Source organism: Vicugna pacos, chromosome 30 (genome assembly GCF_048564905.1).
Source record: "Vicugna pacos chromosome 30, VicPac4, whole genome shotgun sequence".
Classification (NCBI taxonomy): domain Eukaryota; kingdom Metazoa; phylum Chordata; class Mammalia; order Artiodactyla; family Camelidae; genus Vicugna; species Vicugna pacos.
This window is the reverse complement of record NC_133016.1, coordinates 19,185,412-19,207,500: the sequence shown is the minus strand read 5'-3', so window position 1 is coordinate 19,207,500 and position 22,089 is coordinate 19,185,412. Positions and strand designations below refer to the sequence as shown.

Sequence of the window (22,089 nt, the reverse complement as noted above, 5' to 3'; positions counted from 1 at the left end):
TGGCCGTCCAGCACTGTTCATCCTACAGTGCATCACCCTGCAAGCGTATTGACAGCCTTCCCATGGTCCTTGCTCTGCCTTCTTACGCTTTAAGGTCACAGTTATTATTGATCAATTTTGTTTTATAACAAAAGAAATACATGTTCCTTGGGGGAGAAACCAAGCATTGTAGAATTGCACAGAGCAAAATGTAAAAATACCCCTCACCTCCCACTCCTGCTTTCACTCTCCACAGGTAGCCAATATAAGCAATTGTGTGTGTATCTTTCCAGTCTTTTTGTTTTGCATATTTGTGTGTGTGTGTGTGTGTGTGTGTGTGTGATATTTTTAAAAGTCACATTATTCTGCAACTTTGCTTTTTCAGCCCTAATATAGACTATGGATATTCTTAGACATCAGAGCACACAGATCTACTTACCTTATTCTTTTTATTGTTCTTTTTTGGGGGGGGTAATTAGTTTTATTTATTTATTTTAATGGAGGCACTGGGGATTGAACCCACGACCTCATGCATGCTAAGCACGCAATCTACCACTGAACTCTACCCTCCCCCTTATTCTTTTTAAAGGCTGTATAATATTCTTTAGCATGGATGCACTATAATTTAATTTTTTATGACATTTTAAAGAAGTATAATCAAGATGCTTTCTCCATTCACTTATCATTTATCTTCCTGAATGCCTAAGCCTTTTCCCAGCTGACTTGGGCCGAATTGCATTTTTGCTGCTGAAACTGATGAGCTGGGTTTCTCCTTTGCTCACTGCCTTGCATCTGACAGCATCTCTAAGTCTTGGCCCTGGCTGGCTGTCTCCACTCTGATGCTCTGCTCTTTGGATGTCCCACTTTGTCACTCAGTCTTAAGTTGCCCTTTCCCAATATGATAATATCCAAATAGCCCCTGCAGGGCATGGGGGTCCTTGCAAGAGGAGTTCAGCCCTGTCTCAGGGGGATCAGATGATGGCATTTCTTAAGGTTGGTAGTGTGAGTGGGAAAGGGGTACAGGTGGCTTTGACAAATTTTCCATAAGGTGCCAGGATTTACTGAAACTATTGGCTTTAGCCTCTGGTTATAAGGAATAATGATGTACTATGGACCAGAAAAATCCAAATTATAGCCCTAACTTTGCAAACAACTGACTGCATGACCCTGAGCAAATTACTTCACCTCTAAGGGCATTAGGGTCATAATCTATAATTGAAAGAATTAGACTAGAATGAGGTTGGCAAACATTTTCTTAGAAGGACAGCTAGTAAATAATTTTAGGCTTTGAAGGCCATATGGCCTCTGTTTCAACACCTCCACTCTGTTGCCATAACGTGGAGGCAGCCAGAGACAGTAGGTAAACGAAAGAGCGTGGCTATGGTCTCATAAAACTTTACGACAAGGGGTCCAGCCTGCAAGCCCTAGTTTGCTGAGCCCTGGACGAGATGATGTTTAGCATCTGATCCATTTCCAGCATTTTGTGACCACACAACTCTATCAGGGCACAGTGACTCCCGCTGCACAACTGGTCTCCATCACCCTGTTTAAGTGCTTGTCCTGTGTTCGTTCTTGCTCTTTATTGCTTTGTATGAATCAGAGCTGTCTTCATACCTGGAGGGCAAGCAGTTGAGTGGCAGGACTGGCCTTCAGTCCTACTGAGAGCACATCACTGGGCAAGGGTTAAGAATTGCATAAACAAGACATGCAATGCAGTTCTCACTGACGAGGTGTTAGGTACTTACTGACCGAGGGGGCCAATCCCACAGGAGCAGCTCGTGCTGACGGTCTCCGTCTCTCCCTCCCCCAGCAATCGCAGAGGGGGTGAAGTGTGAGCACGAGCGGGCCGTGCACCTCTTTGTCGACTCCCTGGTGAACCAGGACAAGCCGAGCTTCGCATTCCAGTGCACGGACTCCAACCGCTTCAAAAAGGGCATCTGTCTCAGTTGCCGGAAGAACCGTTGTAATAGCATTGGCTACAATGCCAAGAAAACGAGGAACAAGAGGAACAGCAAAATGTACCTAAAAACCCGGGCGGGCATGCCTTTCAGAGGTAACCTTGGTCCCCGTCTGCGTCGCCCTGGGGGAGGAGCTTTATCTTTTTTCCTCCTTCTAAATACCACGTTGTAGAACAGGACACATTCCAGCAGTTAATTTAAGTCATTGCAAATCAGGTCATGTTGTGCATGCCCTAGTAAAGTTAATCTTTAAAAAATTAACGATGGGGACTCCTTTTGTGGTGGGAAGCATCACTCTAGGATCACGAATATCAATATCTTAAATTTCTATCTTGCACTTAGCTTTTCAAAGCTGTTCTATATTTGTTTTCTCACTTGATTGTCAACATAGTCTGAGGTAGGACCAACAAGAGATCAAAATTATGCCTTGCATTTTTATAACATGTTATAAAACCATAAGGTTTTGTGGGTATTGTGGGTGTTATTTTACACATGAGGAGGTTGGGGCTCAAGAGGTTAATACCTTGGTTTTTAATTCAAAGTCACACAGCTGGAAAGTATCTAGGTCAGAATCCCCCAAAGGTTTCCCTAAACCCCAAGTTCAGGGCTCCTTCTTCTGCAGTGACCTCTCAGGCCATCAAGCAGAGCGAGATCAGAGGGAGGTAGAGGCTGGGCTAGACCCAAAGGATGTCAGTCCCTAAAAACTCACTGTGCTGGGTGACTCAGTTTGGGTCAGGGTGCCCTACGATGGCAAGCCAGGCTCACACATGTCTTTATTCTGCTGTCTCTGCAGTTTATCATTATCAGATGAAAATCCACGTCTTCAGCTATAAGAACGTGGGAGAAATCGAACCCACCTTTTATGTCACCCTTTACGGCACCAGTGCAGACTCCCAGAGTCTGCCTTTGGAAATGTAAGTCATGTGTTTCCTTTGCTGGGTCCAGGACAGAGCACAAGTTGGTTTGAGAAGGAGAGAGAGCGCAGTCGCAGGCGGACAAGTGCAGGAGAGTGTAGTCTGGGAGGAGATGCGTGGTTCCTCTCTTCTTCTTTATATCCTCTGCTGAGCCCTTGATTCAGAATGTTTCTGGGAGGGAGCGCCTGGGATGAGTCAGAAGGATGAGAATTTGCTGTTTCATCTCAGACAATGCCTGATTCCTGAGGCTTTAGGAAATTTGGAACTTAATAAACGTCATCCCTGGCCCGTTTTTAGTTCTCTGTGGGAGGGGCACATAGCAATGTGTACACAGCCACTGAGCACTTACAAGGTGCAAAGCACCACGCTGAGTAATGCTGAGATTGCAAAGTAACGTCATCAGAGGACTCGCTTTCAGGGCTCAGGGCCGAGTGGGGGGACCAGGCTTGTATGCCCACATAGTTGTGCACACAAATGGGGTGAGGCAGCCTCCCCCAAGTGCCAAGTGAAAGGGATAGGCAGGAGGGACTGGGAGCTCTGAGGGAGAAGGATGCCTGTGGGCTGAGAGCAAGAGGACATTCTTGAGTGAAAACGTGTCTTCTTTGTGCTTTCTCATGTCTGTCCTTTCCTGGTCCTATTCCCCCCTAGGAAGTAGCCTAAATGGGGAGATGCTCCTGTCCCCCCCAGGAAGGGTTTTGATAAGAAGCTGAGGTGCCATGGGCAAGGTCTGCATGAAGCAGAGCTGTGCTCCTACCTGGTCCTGCTGGTGGGACGTGGCAGGCGTTGGGGAAAGGGACCTCTTGCTCATTTCTCTCACCTGCTGGGGGCAAGTGCTGCTATCGTGTCACCCCAAGTGGTGCTGCAGTTTTCCAGGTGGCAGGGGACTGACACCAGCTTCTTCCTCCCTTTACAGAGTGGAGCAGATCGGGCTGAATGCCACCAACACCTTCCTTGTCTACACTGAGGAGGACCTGGGAGACCTCCTGAAGATCAAACTCACTTGGGAGGGGACATCTCAGTCCTGGTACAGCCTGTGGAAGGAGCTTCGCAGCTACCTGACTCAATCCCGCAACTCCGAGCGGGAGCTGAATATCAGGCGCATCCGGGTCAAGTCTGGGGAAACCCAGCGGAAGTAAGTGCCCCACACCCCTTTTCCTGTCCTGTGTCAATGGTCAGCAGAAGGCGTGTGCTCGGCAGCGTCCTTTCCTTTGCTGAGCACGCACCTTCCAGCCTTCTGTATCTAGAGCATTTGGCAAAACCTCAAACCCCGTGCAGAGAAAAGTGATTTCCAGATCAAGGCCTCTTGTCAACTGTTGTGCAGCTTGTGCCCGATCACAGGCCCTCAGCTGAAAGGGGTGGGCCAGCGAGGGCTCGAATCCAGCCCTTGTCCCGTTTGCCAAGCCCTGTGTCAGCCTGGAGGAGTGGAGCTTCTCCTGGACAGCGCTCTTTAGGAGTGCTGCTTGTTAATCTGCTTGCTCTGGGGTCCATGCAACCAAAAGTCTTTGCTTGCTCCCTTTCAGAACAAACCAGGCTATCAAGTCTAGGGAGCCTGCATGGATGAGGTCTGCAGGGGGACCTGGTTTCCCTTGCATCCAATTTTCGGAGCATTAAACCTGTCCTTGGGAGGCTCGGACTCAAGGACATGGGTGGGGTCCTAACGTCGAGTAACTGAGATTCCTCAGTGCCATGCCAGCTGGCATCTTCCCCATGTCTGCTAACTAAGCCTAGCACAAAAAGCCACACCTTTGTTTATCAGCCCCTAAAACCGTGCCTTGGCTCTCTGAGCAGTTTCTGTCTACGTGGAAGCCAGGGAAACCTGGGAGACCTCTGTCTAGCAAGGAGGTTTTCTTGGCCAAGTCCTTCCGCAGACCTCTGGGAGGTCACTGCCATGTTGGGACGGCGGGAAGCAGCCTCCATCCCCTGTGCATGTCCTCCGGTGTTTTCTCCATGGCAGGTCTTCACGTGTCCCGTGTCCATCCACCACCTATGGTGCAGCTTGGCCAAGAGGGGAGTGGAGGCCTGGGTCCCTTGTTTGAGTGACTCTGGTCTAGAAACCTGTGAACTGGGGCAGGGAGCAGGGTTGCAGGGGGTGGTGTGCCAGCTGTGGGGGAGCTGTTAGCACCCAGGCTGTGGTCTGGATAGTTGTGTGTCTTCTCCCTTCTCTTGGCACTTGTAAATGCAGCCTGAACCTATGTGTGGTAGCAGAAAGATGATCTTTTTTTTCTTTGTTTTAGAAAGATGATCATTTTTATAAAACATTTCAAATTTTATAAACCACCGAGACTTAATATAGGTAAACCATTTTTCATATTGGTTTCAGATACGAGATTTTAAAAAGGAAAACATTACAGAGAGAGTTGAAGCCCCTTTGTGCCCCTCCCCCATCTGACTCCTCCCCCTCCAAACCAAATGCACTAATCTTCCGACATTAACTATTGTTGGTGTGTTTCCCTCCTTCATGGAATTTATGCCTTCATTTCTTCTGCTTATATCTATAAACAACCTATAGAATTGTTTTGGTTGCTTCTGAAATTTACATGAGTGGACCTATCCCTTTAAAAGTTGCTTTTCTCCATTCGACACTGTTTGTAAGGTTTATCCAATACGTACAGATCTTGTCTGTTCTCCTTTAACTCCTACATGTAAACCGCCATCGTGCAAGCAATAGTTTCGCCATTGTTCTGCTGAACCTTTGAGTCGTTGCTGCTTTTTTGCAGTCACAAATAGTGCTGAGACGAACAGCCTGGGACATCTGACTTGTGTGCGTGTGTGAGGGCTTCTCTGGGGTGTGTTGAATAACTGGGCTATAGTATGTGTATTCTCCAGCTGGACCGGGTATTACTAAATCCCTCCCCAAAGTGGTTGGACCAATTTTCAGTCTCAGCCACAGAGTAAGAGCTCCCTCTCCCCTTCCTCCTCACCTACATTTGGTGCACACTCTGGCCATCCATTGGGTCTGAATTGGTCCCCTACTGTTCTCATTTGTATTTCCTGATTATGAGTGTGGTGGGTGTTTATGGGCTGTCTGGGCTCCTGATAGAGCTTCTGAAAGCTGTTCTGCATGTGGCTTTTGTCCTGCTGGTAAGCATCAGGGTCAGGCATCCCACACATCTACCGGTCACAGGATCATGCTGACCACACACCACCAAAGCCGGGGCCGCGCGCAGGGTTTGGCTCTAAGTTATAGTTGAAGTGGTTATCGGCCCACTGATTCTTCCTGTGATCTTGGTTGTCTGTTTCTTGAATCTTTGGTGTTGACTCACAGCTGAGTTCCAGTGACACTTGTCAGTGAATATTTCTGAACACTGTGCTGGAAGCACCTGGAGTTCCTCCATTCAAGGAGCTTACAGTCCACCATAGGTGACGGGAATCCACACGCTATTCAGGGCGGGATATAATGTGTTGGAATAGGACACAACCTTCATAATGAACTCTATGCCGTAAGAAGTGATGGAAATGACAAAAGCAACGTTTATAGGGATGCGCCTATTTATTAAATTGGGAGATCAAGGGAGTGTTAGATTAGGAAGGTCTCGGACAATCGGGACAGCCTCCAGAGAGGTTGTGCCTTGAAAGCAGCCAGCCTTTTGGGTAGGCAGAGGGGAGAAGGGGGAGGGGTGGGATTAAAGGCTGTATGAGCTGAATCTTGGGAGACGGCAAAGTGAGACACAGTTTAGAGTGCTTGTAGCAGCAGCGGAGAGTTCGGAAGGTTCTTGAGTCAGGATTGGCACGATGAAAACTTCCCTTTTCTCCTTGCTCCATCCACCCCAGATCCTGAAGGCACCGTCTGGCTGATGCAGGGTGCAGCCATGTGCACCCGCCCCTGGACTTTTGGCTTCACTGGTGGTTTCTTTTTCCTCCTAGATTGACTTTTTGTGTAGAAGATCTCGAGAACACCCGCATAGCCCCTGGCCAAGAGCTCTGGTTTCACAAGTGTCGGGATGGCTGGGGAATGAAAAACGAAACCAGGTAACCGGGACCTTCTCAGAGGTTCAAGCAGTGCATGTTGACGGGTCCCCTAGTGTACACTGGACATGAGTCTGGGCACTCGGGACATAGTGGTGAACAAAACAGACCAAAGTCCCTTCCTTTATGAAGCTGATCTTCTGCTGGAAGGAGAAAGACAAATCAGTGGGATAGACAGGGTGTTGGAGGGTGTGAGTGTCCCTTTGCCTCTTGTTCTACCTCACCCTGTAAGGGTCACAGCCACAGTCCTGCTGGAATGAGGTCTTTCCAGGACTAAGTCCCCGGAGTTGGCACCCACGTCCCCAATTTGGATTGAACTTCTGTGTAGTGGCCAGGGCTGAGGGAAGTTCCTGGGGATTCCTTCTGGGCACTAGGCTGGACTGGAGAGTTGGGTGGGAGGTAAGGGAGAAGCACAGATGAAGTCCTCTTTTAAGGTTTTCTGGAACCCAGGCTGGTGTAGGTGAATATTAGTGGGCAACTCTCCCCCTTTTTGAGAAGCAGGAGTGCTCGTGTGTGTGGCTCTGTATGCCACCAAGGGGTCATCTCGCTTCAGTGTCCCCATTGCCCCATGCTGGGGTCTCACTGTTTCAGAATTGGGAAGGCTGATCTCACGGTATAAGGCAGTGGGTACATCCAAAAGGGGAATCTGTCACATACCCTCTGAGCCTAAATGCCTCCTGAGGAGGAGGGAGATGGCCCCCCACAAGCCCCTACCCTTTGCCCCGTCCGAGGTACTAGATAATAACGCTGCTGCCGTGCACCGAGCATGCAGTGTGCACCCACTGGCATTCAGTGCCCCCCACACATCATCTCATTTGCTTTTATCATCAAGCCCAAAATGCTGGTATCATTAAGTATGTGAACAGTTAGGGAACCCCAGGCTCAGGGAGGTTGACTCACTTTTTCCCAGTCCCGCAATGGGTGATGGCAGAGTGAGGATATGAAGCAGGTTGGTTTACCCTGAAGCCCGTGCTCTTTCTTGAGCATGGAGGTCCCAGTTGCTCAGAGAAGTCACCTCTCCTTCATGTGGGTATCAATTATCAAGCAGCTGCACCCATGCTGGGGTCCCCTGTGATTAACTGTCTGCCAACCCTGAGGACCAGGCTACATCCCAGCTGCTCTGTCTCAGGAACATCAATGTGACCACAAACTCCGTGATCACAGGACTTGTGGGATTCTGAAAACTGCCCATCTAATTAAGTGACTCAGTCTAGTGTAGGCTTATATGATTTTCTACTATGATAATAATTTTAATTCTTTACGTTTGTATTCAAATGTATACCTTTCCAAATGCTTCCATATGTATTAATTTCATTGATCCTCAGAACAGCCATGAAGATTGCAAGAAGGGTTGCTATTCTTATCCTTATTCTTTTTTTTAAACATTTTTTTATTGAGTTATAGTCAGTTTACAATGTTGTGTCAAATTCCAGAGTAGAGCACAATTTTTCAGTTATACATAAACATGCATATATTCATTGTCACTTTTTTTCACTGTGAGCTACCACAAGCTCTTGTGTATATGTCCCTGTGCTTATCCTTATTCGTATATATTTCCTTTCTGCTCCAGAATTTCTTAACAGTTGAGAATGCTGTAACTGCCTCATAATACCTCTTTGAGAAAACAAGTTATCCTTTCCTTTACCCTTAAAGGAGCAGAAAATAATGGGAACCCAAGTCATAAATTAACACCTAGTCACATGTTAGCCCTTAAGTACTCTCTCTGCTGACATGGATACTGTTCACCTGTTCACTGAGAAGGAGACTGAGGTTCTGAGAGGTCCCATGGCACATCAGCGTAGCTGAGACTAGAATGAAGATCTCTTGACTCTGCCTTGCCCTCTTCCTGCCACACTGCAGGGTCTCTTGTATTTCAGATCAAAGCAGCGAGGCATTGATGTTTCTCTCTGCAGTTGTGTCTGTGCATGTGCCTGTGTGTGCGTGTGCCTGCTGTGGGTCAGTGTTGTGCAAAATCTGCAAATGCCAGCATTGAGGTATATGGAACTAGGAACCCTGAGTGGGCTCCAGTGTGGTGTTTCTCAAAGTGAATCTGTGGCTTGATGGGGAAGCGGGAGGAAGGAACAGTCAGGACCTTCTCCATTTGTTCTGAAAGGGAAGCAATAAAAGAGTGTGATGAGGTATGTGAGAAAGCTTGGTCTTGAGGTAAACAGAGCTGCGTGTTTGCTATGCCAGCTAATGAATCACACTTCCACGTGGTTCCTTTCAGTCCAACCGTGGAGCATTCCTGAGGGTGCCAGCAAGGGCCCCCGCCTTCCAAACACATGGAGGAACGTTACTGCTGAGGACCCACCTGCTGGAAGGACCCCTCTTGACGCTGGAGCCCTGGGAAGAGCCTGCTTGCTGGGCCCAGCACCTGGCCTCCTGTGATGGCTGGGACTTCTCGCCGGAGCGGACCACGCACTGCTGTTCCTGCTGCTGCTCTAGAATAGCGTTAACTCCAGATCTGTGTGCAAACAGCTGAATGCCAGGCCTCTGTGCACCTCGGGCTGGTTTCTCGGTGACCAGAGGAGCCTGTGCTTCACCTGACAAGGAACCCTGGCCCTGGAGTGGCTCTGTATGGGAGGCTGTCGGCTGTCTGAACTGACTTGAGTTGTCGTGAGGGGTCTTTCTGCTGGAAGCTGACTCGTGTCAGGATGGCAGACCTGGGACCTTATTCACCCGGGAGGGGAGAGTAGGTCTGGGGAGGCCCTTGCTGTTGTTGGGGTTCAATTGGGTAACCGGCTAAATGTACTGTTTACCTTTTAGACATTCCGTCCTGTTCCCCAACTCACTCTCTGAAGCACACATCATTGGGTGTCTTATTTTCCCATTGCTCCCTTTTTAATTGGACAGATGTTTATTAAGCACTTAAACTTAATTAGCACGTGGCCGTAGACACATTAGTAAGTCGCTGCAGACCACTTCCTCATTTGAAACCCAAGGGGGTTAAGATGTCTAAACTCCCTTCGAGTTGAGATGATCCATGAATATGCACGTGATGAAAGGCACGTGGGGCACTGGGAAGGCTACAGGATGTAAGAGTTGAAGACCCTGAGGGTTAAGTGATTTCGACCTATTTCTTCTTAGTTAACGTGCATCCCCTTTAAGCGTGACATCTTTGATCACCAGCAGAGTGGTAAGCAGAGTATCAGATGTGCTGGGGCCAGAATGGTGACCAATGGCCAAATGCGACTGCTTCAGAGCAAAACCTCTTCCGTGTAGGAAGTTGGAAGGTATTACATAGGTTATACATATCTGTTTATACAGAAACCAGCACCTGTCACACACAGCTGGTGCCAAGATTTAATTAATGCAGTGTTTTTTTCCCTCCTTGGAATACCTTGCTCTCATATGAGTGCCTTTTCTGAGTTGAGCATTGTCAAAAAGCCTCCAATTCTAGATCTCGATTTGAATTAATATACATGATATCTGAGGAACCCTTTTATAATTTTCTAAAGACTTGAACATGCATCACTTAATTAGAGACTCACAACAGGGGGTGAGAAGGGCAGTTACTATTATCTCTGCTTTACAAAAACCCAGGCTTAGTGAGGTTTGGCCACATGCCTAGAACTATATACCAAGTTGGTGGTGGAGCCAGGTAAGGACCCAGACCTCCTGGAGGCAATGCCCATGGTATGGTTATCTCTGCGACTCCATCAAGACTTCTACATCGTTTCCCACCAATATGCCCCAGATATGACAAACCAGGACTCTTTTTCAGAGCCATCCAGAAAACCCTAAACCCTTTTATTGATAAATAACCGGGAGAACGAGAGTGCCAAGTGGTTTGGATTTTTATGGATGAGGTTAATTTGGAAGGAGATGTGATGCCAGGTGGTGGTGGTGAAGAGTGATTTTCTCTGTGCTTAGGTTTTTAAAGGGCATTGTTTTAATCTGTATTGTGCCAAAGTTGTATCTTTGTTCAGTGCAAAACCTCTGAAGACATGACCAGTCAAATACCTTAATTCAAGGTATTTTTTATCAATCCAACGGGGTGCTTTTTCTGTTACTTCTGTGATTTCTAGCCAAAGTAGAATTTGTTATTGACTGTGCATCCTGGTTACTTTCTGCTTCTGCTTTTAGTAACAGAAGCCTTGGGAATCAAATCCCCAGTGGGTCCTGTATTTATACATTTGGCTTGAAGCCTTATTTGTACATAATGATGCTTTTTTTTTAATGCTTACAATACTATTTATTTCTCAAGTGTATATAATGTATAAAAACAAATATATGGTTAGTTTTTACTTTATGATTAACCCATTTCAAGATTAAAAATTGTTAATAGTGAAATAATAAAAATCTACAAAATTCTTAGTGGTCTGGCAACTCAATTCTTTCTGGGGGGGGTAATTAGGTTCACTTATTATTTATATACCTTTAGAGGTGGTGCTGGGGATTGAACCCAGGACCTGAAGTATGCTAAGCATGTGCTCTACTACTTGAGCTATACCCTCCCCTCCCAACTCAGTTCTTAAAATTTGAAAGAATTATGACTGCCTGGGGTTTAACAAAGTTAAATTAATGTAGGATGTATTCTCTACTTGATACTAATTATTGGTAGGAAGTGGACAACAACTCTTTTCACTAAAGAACAAGAGAAAAATTATTTGGGTTGCAGTGGAAATGCTAAAGGTGGATGTTAGGAAGAAATGGGATGGTGGCTGGACATTGGGGGATGCTGGTGAGGATATATGTTTGGTCTCGTGGGATCTAGATAACAGTGACTTAAACCAGCTAGAAGGTGAATTGTCTATTGTGTTGAAGTCCCAGTTGGTATTGAGGTTCTGTTCCATAAAGCCAAGAGGAGTTCAGGCTCTTACTTTGCTGTGCCATTCATAGGATGTCCCCCTTACCCCCACAGTCGAAAGTGTCCCCATCAGGGCCTCTTTCAGCTTGCAGAAAGGGAAAGGAGAACATGTCCTCTTTTAAGAGAATGATTGAGAAGTTGCCCACATACTACTGGCCAGAAATCAGTCAGATGATCACGCCAGAGGCTGGAAAATACTGTTTTTACTAGGGGTGCCCAGGGGCCCAGCTAAAAATGCAATTACTACTTATAAAAAGTGAAATTGGATAATGCCATCTGTCCATCAGGAATTCACTTTTTATTCCCTTTAAGTCATCCTTTAAATCATTCCATCTTGTAGTCAAGATTTTAGTAATCTTAAACTGATCTACCACTATGAAGTTTGATGAATTACATAAATTTGACTTTCTTTCTAGTCTTAAATGTTAAAATGTTTTAAAATGAGAAGAAATCTCTCTGCAAGGGGCCTTCATGATGGTGGAAAGTGGCTGCTCTTCCTTTCCACCCAAGACATTCTGAAATATCAGGCTTAATCATGGAAGTAGGGGAGGGGCTGTGTTAGTAAGAAATACATTGTGTGTGTGTGTGTGTGTGTGTGTGTGTGTGTTAAAAGGAACTTTACTGGGTGTTGGGGGTTCAGACGAGGTCCATGAGGATGTTGTCCACCATGATGCTGGGCTGCAGGCCCTGCTAGGGGACCCGGCCTGGGGACCGCCCCCCTCAGCAGCATCTGACCTGGCAGTGGAGCCCTCAGAGGGAGCTGGGCAGGCCAGCCAGGGCTGGGCGGGTGTCGGGTGCAGGAGGGGAGGCCCCAGCTGAGAATGCCCCAGGCCCTGGTGTGGTGGTGGCAGAAGTGCAGGGGCCTCTGATGGCTGGAGGTGGTGGAGGGAGGCCTCAGGGGACACCCCAGTCTGGGACGGTGGTGGTTTAAGGAGGAAGCTCCACAGCTGGGTTTTGTGGCCGAAGGATGAGTCTGGGAGGGGGTTGCCCAGAGGCCACTCCAGGAGGGCTTTGTGGGGCACCTGGAGTGGGGGGGCCTGGGAGGCACCCTGGGGCTGGGGCTGCCCCACGGCCGCTGAGGCCCCTGTGGTATCTTTAGGCCAGGGCTGCGGCGGTGACAGCAGTTCTGTGAGGGTCTTGCCTGGACCTCCAGAATGAGGCCCAGCCCAGGGGGCGCCTGCTGTGCCCCTAACCTGCGCTGCTGCTGGACTTGCTTGTGGTGGGTGATGACCGGCCGGATGCCATTGACGAAGCTGCGCTGGTCGTAGGGGATGAGGCCCCTGAAGATCTTCTTGGACGAGTTCAGGAGCATGAGCACGCGCGCCTCGCAGGGGGCCGTGCGGTGGAAGTGCACGCAGCCCGCGGAGCCGATGCCCAAGAGGCGGTAGAGGCCTTTGAGGGAGTCCAGGTCCTTGGTGACGGGGAGCTGGACCATCCCTGATTTCTGGAACAAAGGGCCCAGGGTGGTCCATAGCTGGGGGATGAGCCGCACGATCAGCGCCTGGGGCCACTGCCCGGTTTTCAGGTTCTCGCGATACTTCACGTAGACCGCCCCCACACAAGGCAGGGACACGTCAGCTTGGTGTCGGCGTCCACGGAGGCAGGTTTGGGCTTCTCTTGCCACCTGAGGAACCCGTTCCAGGCCGGGAGTGCTTTGGAGACTGACTAATGACCGCCGAGAGCCTGGGCCCGGAGCTGGGCCGGAGAAGGGCCGCTCACGCCGCCTGTGGCCATGGTGCCCGCCAAGGACGTGCCCGAGGCTGCGCAGGGGGCGCCAGGCCCGGGCCAGCGGCCACAGTGGAGACCAGGTTGGGCTGGGAAGCGGGAGGCGGCCTGGGGGCGCCAGGGACCCTTGGAGGCAGCGGGGAGCCTGGGCCAGGCTGTAGGGGGCCCACTCCTGGAGCGGCCTGCTGAAGAGAGTTGATGGGCGAGAAGCGAGGGCTCAGCCCAGACTTCTGGTTCTTGGCAGCCTCTATTGCGTTCTGGGCTGCCGCCTGAACTGCACTTAGGTTCCCGGGGACCTGGTACTACTGCTGAGGAACTGGTGGGGCGAGGCAGAGGCTGCTGGGGGGCTGCCAAGAGTGTAGCCCCCGAGGGTGGAGCTGGAGGCAGGGCACAGGCTACTCTGGCTGGAGGGGGCCTGGGGCCGAGCCACCCGCAACGGACAGCACAAGGCCCCGCACCAGCACCATGTGCATCGGGTCCTGGCTCACATCTGCTGGCGGCTGGAGTGGCTCCAGCATGGCCTGGCCGGAGGAAGCGCCTTCTCCAACAGAAGCTGCAGGGCAGGCAGCTTCTGGGGACACACGATGGAGAAGTAGATCCCTGGCTCCCTAGTCTTCTGCACAAGGCTCTCGGACGTGCACCCAGAGTACGTGGTACTCTCGACAGTAGGCAGCAGGTCCGGCGCCAGTTACAAGATAAGGAGGCCGACTCGGTGTGTTTGGCCGTTCTGCTCGCGCGTCTTCTTGAAACTGCCTGCAAGGCCCTGCTGAGACCTTCGGCGTGAAGCTGCAGACTTCGCCACCCCACCCATGAACTTCATGCCATCCAGCCAGGTGACAAACTCAGGCTCTACTGGTGGGAGCACGACATTGGACGTGGGACTGTGGAGCGCTGTCCACCGTGTTGAACACCACGAGGCTGTACTGGGCCCGGATAGTCTCCCCTGAAGCCCGTCTCGGAAGGAGGATCACCATTAAAATACTCGACCACCGGAAGCAGGTAGTGCTTGTGGAGGCCCTCGAAGCAGGTCCCCAGATTGGCCTTGCCCTTTATCACAAACACCACGTCAGCTGCGAGGTCCCCGGCGCAGGCCTGCCCTCGGACCTGGGGACAATGCTTCACGCTGCAGATGCTGCAGCCGCGGGCAGAAATACGTTCTTAAGCTAATTCAGGTGACAGAGGAAAGGACTGAAACCTTCTCTCTGGCAGACTAAAGGAACTTTTGAAATTGCCCAGAGGTAGAGGTGTAGTCTTGGTGCCTCCATTGTGTCTTATCTGACTTGAGGATTCAGTTGCTGTTCCTCCCTCCACTAGTTAGAGTCGGAGAACTTCCATGGAACCTCCTTTGACCCTGCAAACGACCCGAAGCACTGAACTCCTTGGAAGGATGGATGCCAGGTAGGTACCAGAACAACCATTGTTACCAAAGGTGATTTTCTTAGTTTTCACCTCTGTGTTCAGAGCTACCCCGGGCCCTCAGCCATGTTAGTTCTAGGAGGGCTGAGATTTTTATCTGGCTTATTTGCTGTTGCAGCCCTAGGATGTAGACTAGTGTCTGGAATATATTTAGGTGTTCAATAAATATGTAAATAAAAGAATAAAATTAGGTACAAGAAATCAGTTGCTTCAACAGGCAATAGGGGAATTGAGAAAAGAGAAACTAGTTTGGAGTCAGAAGTCCTGGTATGTCACTCAGTATTATGTGGGTTTTAGGCTAAATGCAATCTTTCCAAACTTCTCATCTGAGAAACACAGACAATAACTTTCAGGGTTGTCATGATTATTAAATATATAGAGTAAAAATATATAGTGTTTTGTAAACATTTGAATTGGGAAAGAGCAAAGGTAAAATAAGATACATTCTGTGGCAATGTGGACATTTATACAAAATAAAAGGGGCTCTGTTAATCACTGGGCAAGGAATGGGTGGTTAGATAGATGATGCTTGGGAAACTGGGCTCATTAAAGGATAAACCTACGACTAGATCCCTATTTCATATGATTTACAAAGATTAATTCCATTTAAATGAAAGATATAAATGTAAAAGAAAGGTATAAAGCTGATAGATGTTAGAAGTATGAATTTGAAATCTGGGTAAAACCTGAGGAAATATGAAATGTCACAATCAGGACAATAAGAAATAGAAAACCTGAATAGATCAACAAATATTAAGGAAATTAAAAAGCTAATAAAAGATTCCCTTTTACCTCATACATTCAAAAAACTCCCTAGTCTTAGAGGTTTTCTTTGCTTCTTTTAAATGGTTCAGATGATTAGATTAGTCCCACACCGGATGGCCACCCTTTTGAGTAACTCAAAGTCTACTGATTAATAACTTAATCACAGGAATGACATGCCATCACTTCAAAGGTTCTTGCCACACTTCGGAGGAAGGATTACACAGGGTGTGTAAATCAGAGGGTGGGAATCTTAGGGACCATTTAATTTTCTGACGGGGAGGTAATTAGGTTTCTTCATTGATTTCTTCTTGGAGGAGGTACTGGGGATTGAACCTGGGAGCTCCTGGGTGCTGATCATGTACTGTACCACTTGAGCTGTACCCTTCCCCCAGGAACTATTTTATTTTATTTTATTTTATTTATTATTATTATTTTTTAATGGAGGTACTGGGGATTGAACCCAGGACCTCGAGCATGCTAAGCATGCGCTTTATCACTGAGCTATGTCCTCCCCCCCATTTTAGAATCTGCCTTTCCTAGTGTCCTTCCCTAGGGGTGTGGGCAAGTAAGTGTGGTGGATGCAGTCTAGGGAATACAGCACAACATGGACTAGAAGTGCTGGGCCTGATTCAACTTGGATAGACCTTGAAAACTGTCAAATGAAAAAGTAAGCAATAATAGGATGTTTATAGGACAAAAAAAGTTATATAAATGAAAATGCATATACTCAAATAACACTATACATTTTGTAAGAATATGTATCAAATGTGTTAAGAATAGGTGCCCAGGGTGGGAGGGAGGAAATGAAAGTTAAGATTAAGTGGAGGGTGGGGAAAAAAATAAAACGAGAGATTTGATGATGAGAGAATGCCGTGAACTGAGGCGAATGGATAATTCAACTCCCTGAAGCTGGGATACAAAAGGAAATAAATTGAAATACTTAAAATAGAAACTAAATTCTTTGACACAGCTCTCTTCCTTGCTTGTTTTCCTCTGCCAATGACTTAGAATGATTTTAGGCATAAGCAGAGCATTTCCTATGTGCTGTACAAACTATTTCAGTGGCTTCTTTTCTCAAGCAGGTTTCTTAGAAAGGCTGTTGGATTTGTAGGGCAGGTCACACAGAGGCTGAACACAAGTGCCATTGTTGCTCGAGGGGAATGGGACCTGCCCTGTTGGGGTGGTGAGGCAAGCAACTCTGCCTTGTCTGAAAGAATAGAGTCCTTATTAAAGTAACAATATAAATTAGCAAAATGTTATAATAATTATAGGCAGTCTCCAATTTGTGAACATACGTTCATTTTTAAATTGAATTTTGGGAACGTTCAAGCTTTCCTCTATAGGAACAATGCTATAAATAATCGTTATATACCCAATATTTGCTAGACCACACACACCACATAGCTGAAACAGGATAGGGGTGGAGCTCACTTGGGTTCTGAGTCTTGGGAATCAGGAGAAGGAAAAGAAGGAAGACTTCCAAGGCTGACTATAATTAAAATATTGAACTAAATGAAGTTCACATTTGTCAGTCTCTGATGTTTCTTTCTTATGTCTCTTGCTTTCTTCGCTGTACAATATAATGGGAGTATTTTTCTTGTTGCAATAAAGCTTATGATTATTTTTAAATGGCTGCAGAAATTTCCATACAATGGGTAGATGATCATCCTTTGCTTAGCGGTTTCTCTGTTGCTGACGATCCGGTCCACACTCCTTTTCTGCCAACTTTATTCCCCCTGGGTACCTCCTTTCCCGGCCCCTGTTACACATTCTCTAGTTGCTCTGAACACTTCCCCTCCCAGACCTCTAAAGCACTCCATTTTCCAAACTTACTTGACTTTCTACTCTCTCAACCCAAGCTCTTGTTTATTCAGTGCAGCTGACTTCTGCAAAGATTCGTTGGAAGCTTTGAACTGAACTCAGTCATGCTCATGTATCAATGGCTAGTAGACCTCTAACCAGTCCAGAGTTATTCACATTGTTAAAAGAAGATGCTCGTTAATCCAAATTAATCTTTGCATTGAGCCAGCTGAGCAGATCAAAAGGAAAGTTTCCCGTTAGGGTAGAAAAAGATTGGATCAGGGTGGTCACCTTACAAATAGGCTAATCCTGCTTGGGAATCTTTCCTCTAACCAAGTCCCCTAAGATATTGCTGGGTTTGCACAGTTGATTTCATGCCTTTAGTCTTTTTTTTTTTTTTTACATTTTTTTGAGTTATAGTCATTTTACAATGTTGTGTCAAATTCCAGTGTAGAGCACAATTTTTCAGTTATACATGAACATATATATATTCATTGTCACATTTTTTTTCACTGTGAGCTACCACAAGATCTTGCGTATATTTCCCTGTGCTATACTGTGTAATCTTGTTTATCTATTCTGCATATGCCTGTCAGTATCTACAAATTTTGAAATCCCAGTCTGTCCCTTCCCACGCTCCTCCCTCTTGGCAACCACAAGTTTGTAGTCTATGTCTATGAGTCTGTTTCTGTTTTGTATTTATGTTCTTTTTTTTTTTTTTTTAGATTCCACATATTAGTGGTCTCATATGGTATTTTTCTTTCTCTTTCTGGCTTACTTCACTTAGAATGACTTTCTCCAGGGACATCCATGTTGCTGCAAACGGCATTATGTTGTCATTTTTATGGCTGAGTAGTATTCCATTGTATAAAATATACCACATCTTCTTTATCCAGTCATCTGTCGATGGACATTTAGGCTGTTTCTGTGCCTTGGCTATTGTAAATACTGCTGCTGTGAACATTGGGGTGCAGGTGTCTTTTTGAAGTAGGGTTCCTTCTGGATACATGCCCAGGAGTGGGATTACTGGGTCACATGGTAAGTCTATGCATTCCTTTACTCTTGATCCTGTGGATCCTCTGAGCAGCAGTTTTTGTTTTTCCCTCCCCTCCTCTTTAATGGTTTCCATGTGGCATTGGTTGCCACTGAGAAGGGAAGAGAGGTGTCTAAGCTGTCTTTTGTTTTTTTCCTCTTTTTTTGGTGGGGAGGGGTTGTGGTAATCAAGTTTATTATCTTTTTTATTTAATGGAGGTACTGGGGATTGAACCCAGGACCTTGTGCATGCTAAGCACGTGCTCTACCGTTCGGCTATATCCTCCCCCACGTCTTTTCTAACTGAGGGTTTAATTGGTAAATTGGGAATGGTCTCTCCTAGAAAAAGCTTAATAAGCAAATAAAAAGAATAAGAGTAAAGCAAATACAAAGTAGAGTTCAAGTCATTTGTTTTCCTAAATGTCTGCAGTTGGCAATATGGTGTAACCTAGACTTTCCTTATATCATTTCAGTGCATGTGTGTGTTGTAGTGGGAAAGGGCTGCTGGAAGCTAGGACAGGTCTAAGCAGGCAAGGGCTTAGGTCCAGAGGTCAGCAAGGAGCAGATTTATCTGGACCAGTGCTAATTATCTCAGCCCAAAGGAATCCACATTCAAATCTGTTTATACTTTCATAGGAGAGGGGTGATCATCATCAGATGCCACAAAAACTTGAAAGCGTTGAGGCCAGGAAGAGAGGCTGGGAATATCTCCGTAGAATGGAGATGCTAAGAGCACAGATCTTTGCTTCTGCTCTGGTCATTATCCCAAGACAGCTTCGGTGGGATTATTGCGAAGCCAGAGCCTCACTGAGTCACCAACAAGGCGTGTACTCCATCTGACTCATTTCAGTCCACTCATTTTCTTTATTCTGTCAGAGATCTCAGTCCTACTGTGGTCCTGTGCCCTTTTTTAGGACAAACACATCTTTCTTCTTTCTGACTTGGTTGCTCCAAACTCTCCACAGGTTTCTTTATTGTCTCATCAAAAAGAAACCCTCAGAAATGTGGTTTCACAAACCTGCAGCTCATTTCTGCTGTGACCCAACCACATTGCTGCCATCTCTCCCTCCTCCAAGGCAGACCTCTTCATCCATACATCTCCTTCTCCTCCTTGCCTTCCTCGCCCTCCTCCTCTTCTTCATTAAACGGTTTTACACACTGAGATTTAATGGACACACAATACACAGCACCTATGTAAATCATGTAATTTGATGTTTTGGTATGTGAAGTCATCATGAAACTGTGACCTTGTCACCACAGTTAAGATAGTGAACGTGACGATCACCTCCAAAGATTTCCTTATACCCCTTGATAATCTTTCCCACTGCCCTCTCTTCAGCCAATCACTAATCTGCTTCCTGTCACTGCGGGTTAGTTTTATAAGTGGAATGAATGTAGAGTATGCTGTCTTCTGTTTGCCTTCCCTCACACGGCATAATTATTTTGAGATTCATCCATGTTTCTGCATGCATACTGGTCTTTGTAAGGACGTGGCTTTTTTTCTTGGGTTCATGTCTAGGAGTGAAATGGCTGCATCATGTGGTGGATGCATGTTCAGCTTTTTAAGAAACTGGCAAATTGTTTTCCAAGGAAGTTGTAACATTGTTGTATTCTTAGCAGCAATGTGTGAGAATTCCAGTTGTTCCACATCCTTGTCAACACTTGTTATGGGTCAGTCTTTTGTTTTTCAGTCATTCTAACAGGTATGAGATGGTATCTCATAGTGTTTTAATTTGCATTGACTTAATGACTAATGATGTTGAGCATCTTTTCATGTGGTTGTTTGCCATTCATATGTCTTCTTTGAGGAGATACCTGTTCATATCTTTTCTCCATTTGGGGAGAGGTTGTTTGTTTTCTTCTTACCAGGTTTTGGGGATTATGTATTCTGGATATAAGTTATCAGGCATATGATCTGCAAATATTTTCTCCCAGTCTGTGGTTTGTCTTTTCATTCTCCTGTCTTTTGAAGAGCAGATGTTTACAATTTTGATGAAATACAATTTATCAATTTATTTTTAATGGATGTTGCTTTTAGTATCATCTGTAAGAAATATTTACCTAACCCAAAGTTACAAAGATTTTCTCTTATGTATTCTCTGAAAGTTTTATAATTTTAGGTTTTATATTTAAGTCTATGGATGTTTTAAATTAATTTTTTGTACATAGTGTGAGGTATTGAGAGTTCTTTTTTTTTAAACACAGATATTTAGTTGTTCAGGCAGTATTTGTTGAAAAGACTAGTCTTTCTCCACAGAATTGCCTTAGCATCTTTGTCAAAAATCAATTTTTTTACAATATATTTGTGGCTTTCTTTCTAGACTCTGTTTTATTGATCTATTTTGATGTCAGTAACACTCTTCTCATGATTACTGTAGCTTTATGTCAAGTCTTGAAATTGAGCACTGATAGTTTTCCAATTGTGATTCATTTTAAAATTGTCTTAGCTATTCTAGGTCATTTGCATTTTCATATGAATGTCAATTTATACAAAAAGTCTGCTGAGATTTCTGCAGGGATTGTATTATATTTATAGGGCTGTTTGAGGATAATTGATTTCTTACATCAGGTTTTTCAACCCACCTTAATCAGTTCTTCACTTGAATTATAGTGCTTTTTACGTTAAGTTGGGTATTTTATAGCTTAGTTTTCTACAGACAAAATTATTTCTTCAGGGAGCTATGGCTTACTCTTTCCGAATATGTAAAACTTATTTTTGGATGAAACAGTTTTAAGCAAACACACAATTACTTATTTACAATGGCATTTTTATTTTTAAAGTTAAAAATTTGAACATTAAAAAATGCTAAAAGGCGGGAGGTGGTAGAGCGCATATTTAGCATACACGTCCCGGGTTCAATCCCCCGTACTGCCTCTAAAAATAAATAAATAAATAAGTAAATAAACCTACTTACATCACCCCCAAAAACTAATAAAAAATTTTTTTAAAAAAATGCCAGGATACCACTTCCGATGGTCTGTCGGATGTGTGGAGGGCCTCTCAGACGCCCCCTTCAGATCCGAGGCCCTCATCCTCTGGCTGCTGGGAATATTGATGGTTGACAGCGCTCATCGAGCCTCTCTGGGGATTGCCCTCAGCCGACCAAGGGACTCAAGGTCACAGCCCTTCCCTAGAGGCAGTACACATCCAATGACTAGTCCATAAGGCCTGACCTCCTTGCCTAAAGACAGAACCACTCTGAAGGGCTGCAGAAGCCGCACAGCTCCTGGTGGGATCAGCCGAAGCCTCTGTGATGTCGAAGTTCAACCCCTCCCCCACCCAGTAGACATCCTGCCCTCTAATCTCCATCTCAGACAGTCTGTCTCCCAGGGAATCCAAGTAAAGACAGAAGATAATTTCCTAATCAGCTCGCAGTTAATGCAAGGGCTTAAAGGAATGGAGATAGTGACCCAGGGCCAGCCCACAGGGCCCAGAGATGAGATGTGGCAAAAACCGGAAGCCAAATATTTTGACTGTTGGCTTGTGGTCAAAGTCACATCCTTCACTTAGAAGGACTTTTCCCTTTGACATGTCACCTTTTGAAACCACCTTGACTTTGGGAGGAGTGGAAAGCCCCTGGCAGGCTTCTGCGTCCTTGGTGGGGCAGGGACACCGAGGGCACACGGCAGAGAGAGAGAGAAAGAGGGACTTTCCGTACAGGCTAATTGACTCTGGCTGGAGAAGCTCGCCCTCTGGGCACAGGGCATCACAGTTGGAGGGGCT

General features: G+C 46.2%; 1 protein-coding gene, 1 long non-coding RNA gene and 1 pseudogene across 3 annotated transcripts in view; 1 reads left to right on the top strand and 2 right to left on the bottom strand.

The window, feature by feature from the left end:
* The window catches only part of LIPG (lipase G, endothelial type), a 24,110-nt gene extending 12,976 nt beyond the window's left edge, over window positions 1-11,134 (top strand). For both annotated transcript variants that reach the window (XM_072952260.1, XM_072952261.1), the window contains exons 6-10: window positions 1,790-2,032; window positions 2,731-2,851; window positions 3,765-3,983; window positions 6,716-6,820; window positions 9,045-11,134. In XM_072952260.1, the coding sequence (XP_072808361.1) occupies window positions 1,790-2,032; window positions 2,731-2,851; window positions 3,765-3,983; window positions 6,716-6,820; window positions 9,045-9,066 (710 nt within the window). In that variant the 3' untranslated portion in view covers window positions 9,067-11,134. The remainder of the gene's footprint in view (window positions 1-1,789; window positions 2,033-2,730; window positions 2,852-3,764; window positions 3,984-6,715; window positions 6,821-9,044) is intronic.
* Window positions 11,135-12,263: 1,129 nt separating this feature from the next.
* On the bottom strand, window positions 12,264-14,836 carry LOC102541056 (mediator of RNA polymerase II transcription subunit 25 pseudogene; annotated as a pseudogene).
* A 6,276-nt stretch (window positions 14,837-21,112) lies between these two features.
* LOC140690433 (uncharacterized) lies at window positions 21,113-21,552 on the bottom strand. The gene is made up of 2 exons (XR_012065704.1): window positions 21,331-21,552; window positions 21,113-21,240 (listed from the first exon to the last, which is right to left on the bottom strand). It is a non-coding gene; the product is annotated as an uncharacterized lncRNA (long non-coding RNA).
* Window positions 21,553-22,089: the final 537 nt, after the last annotated feature.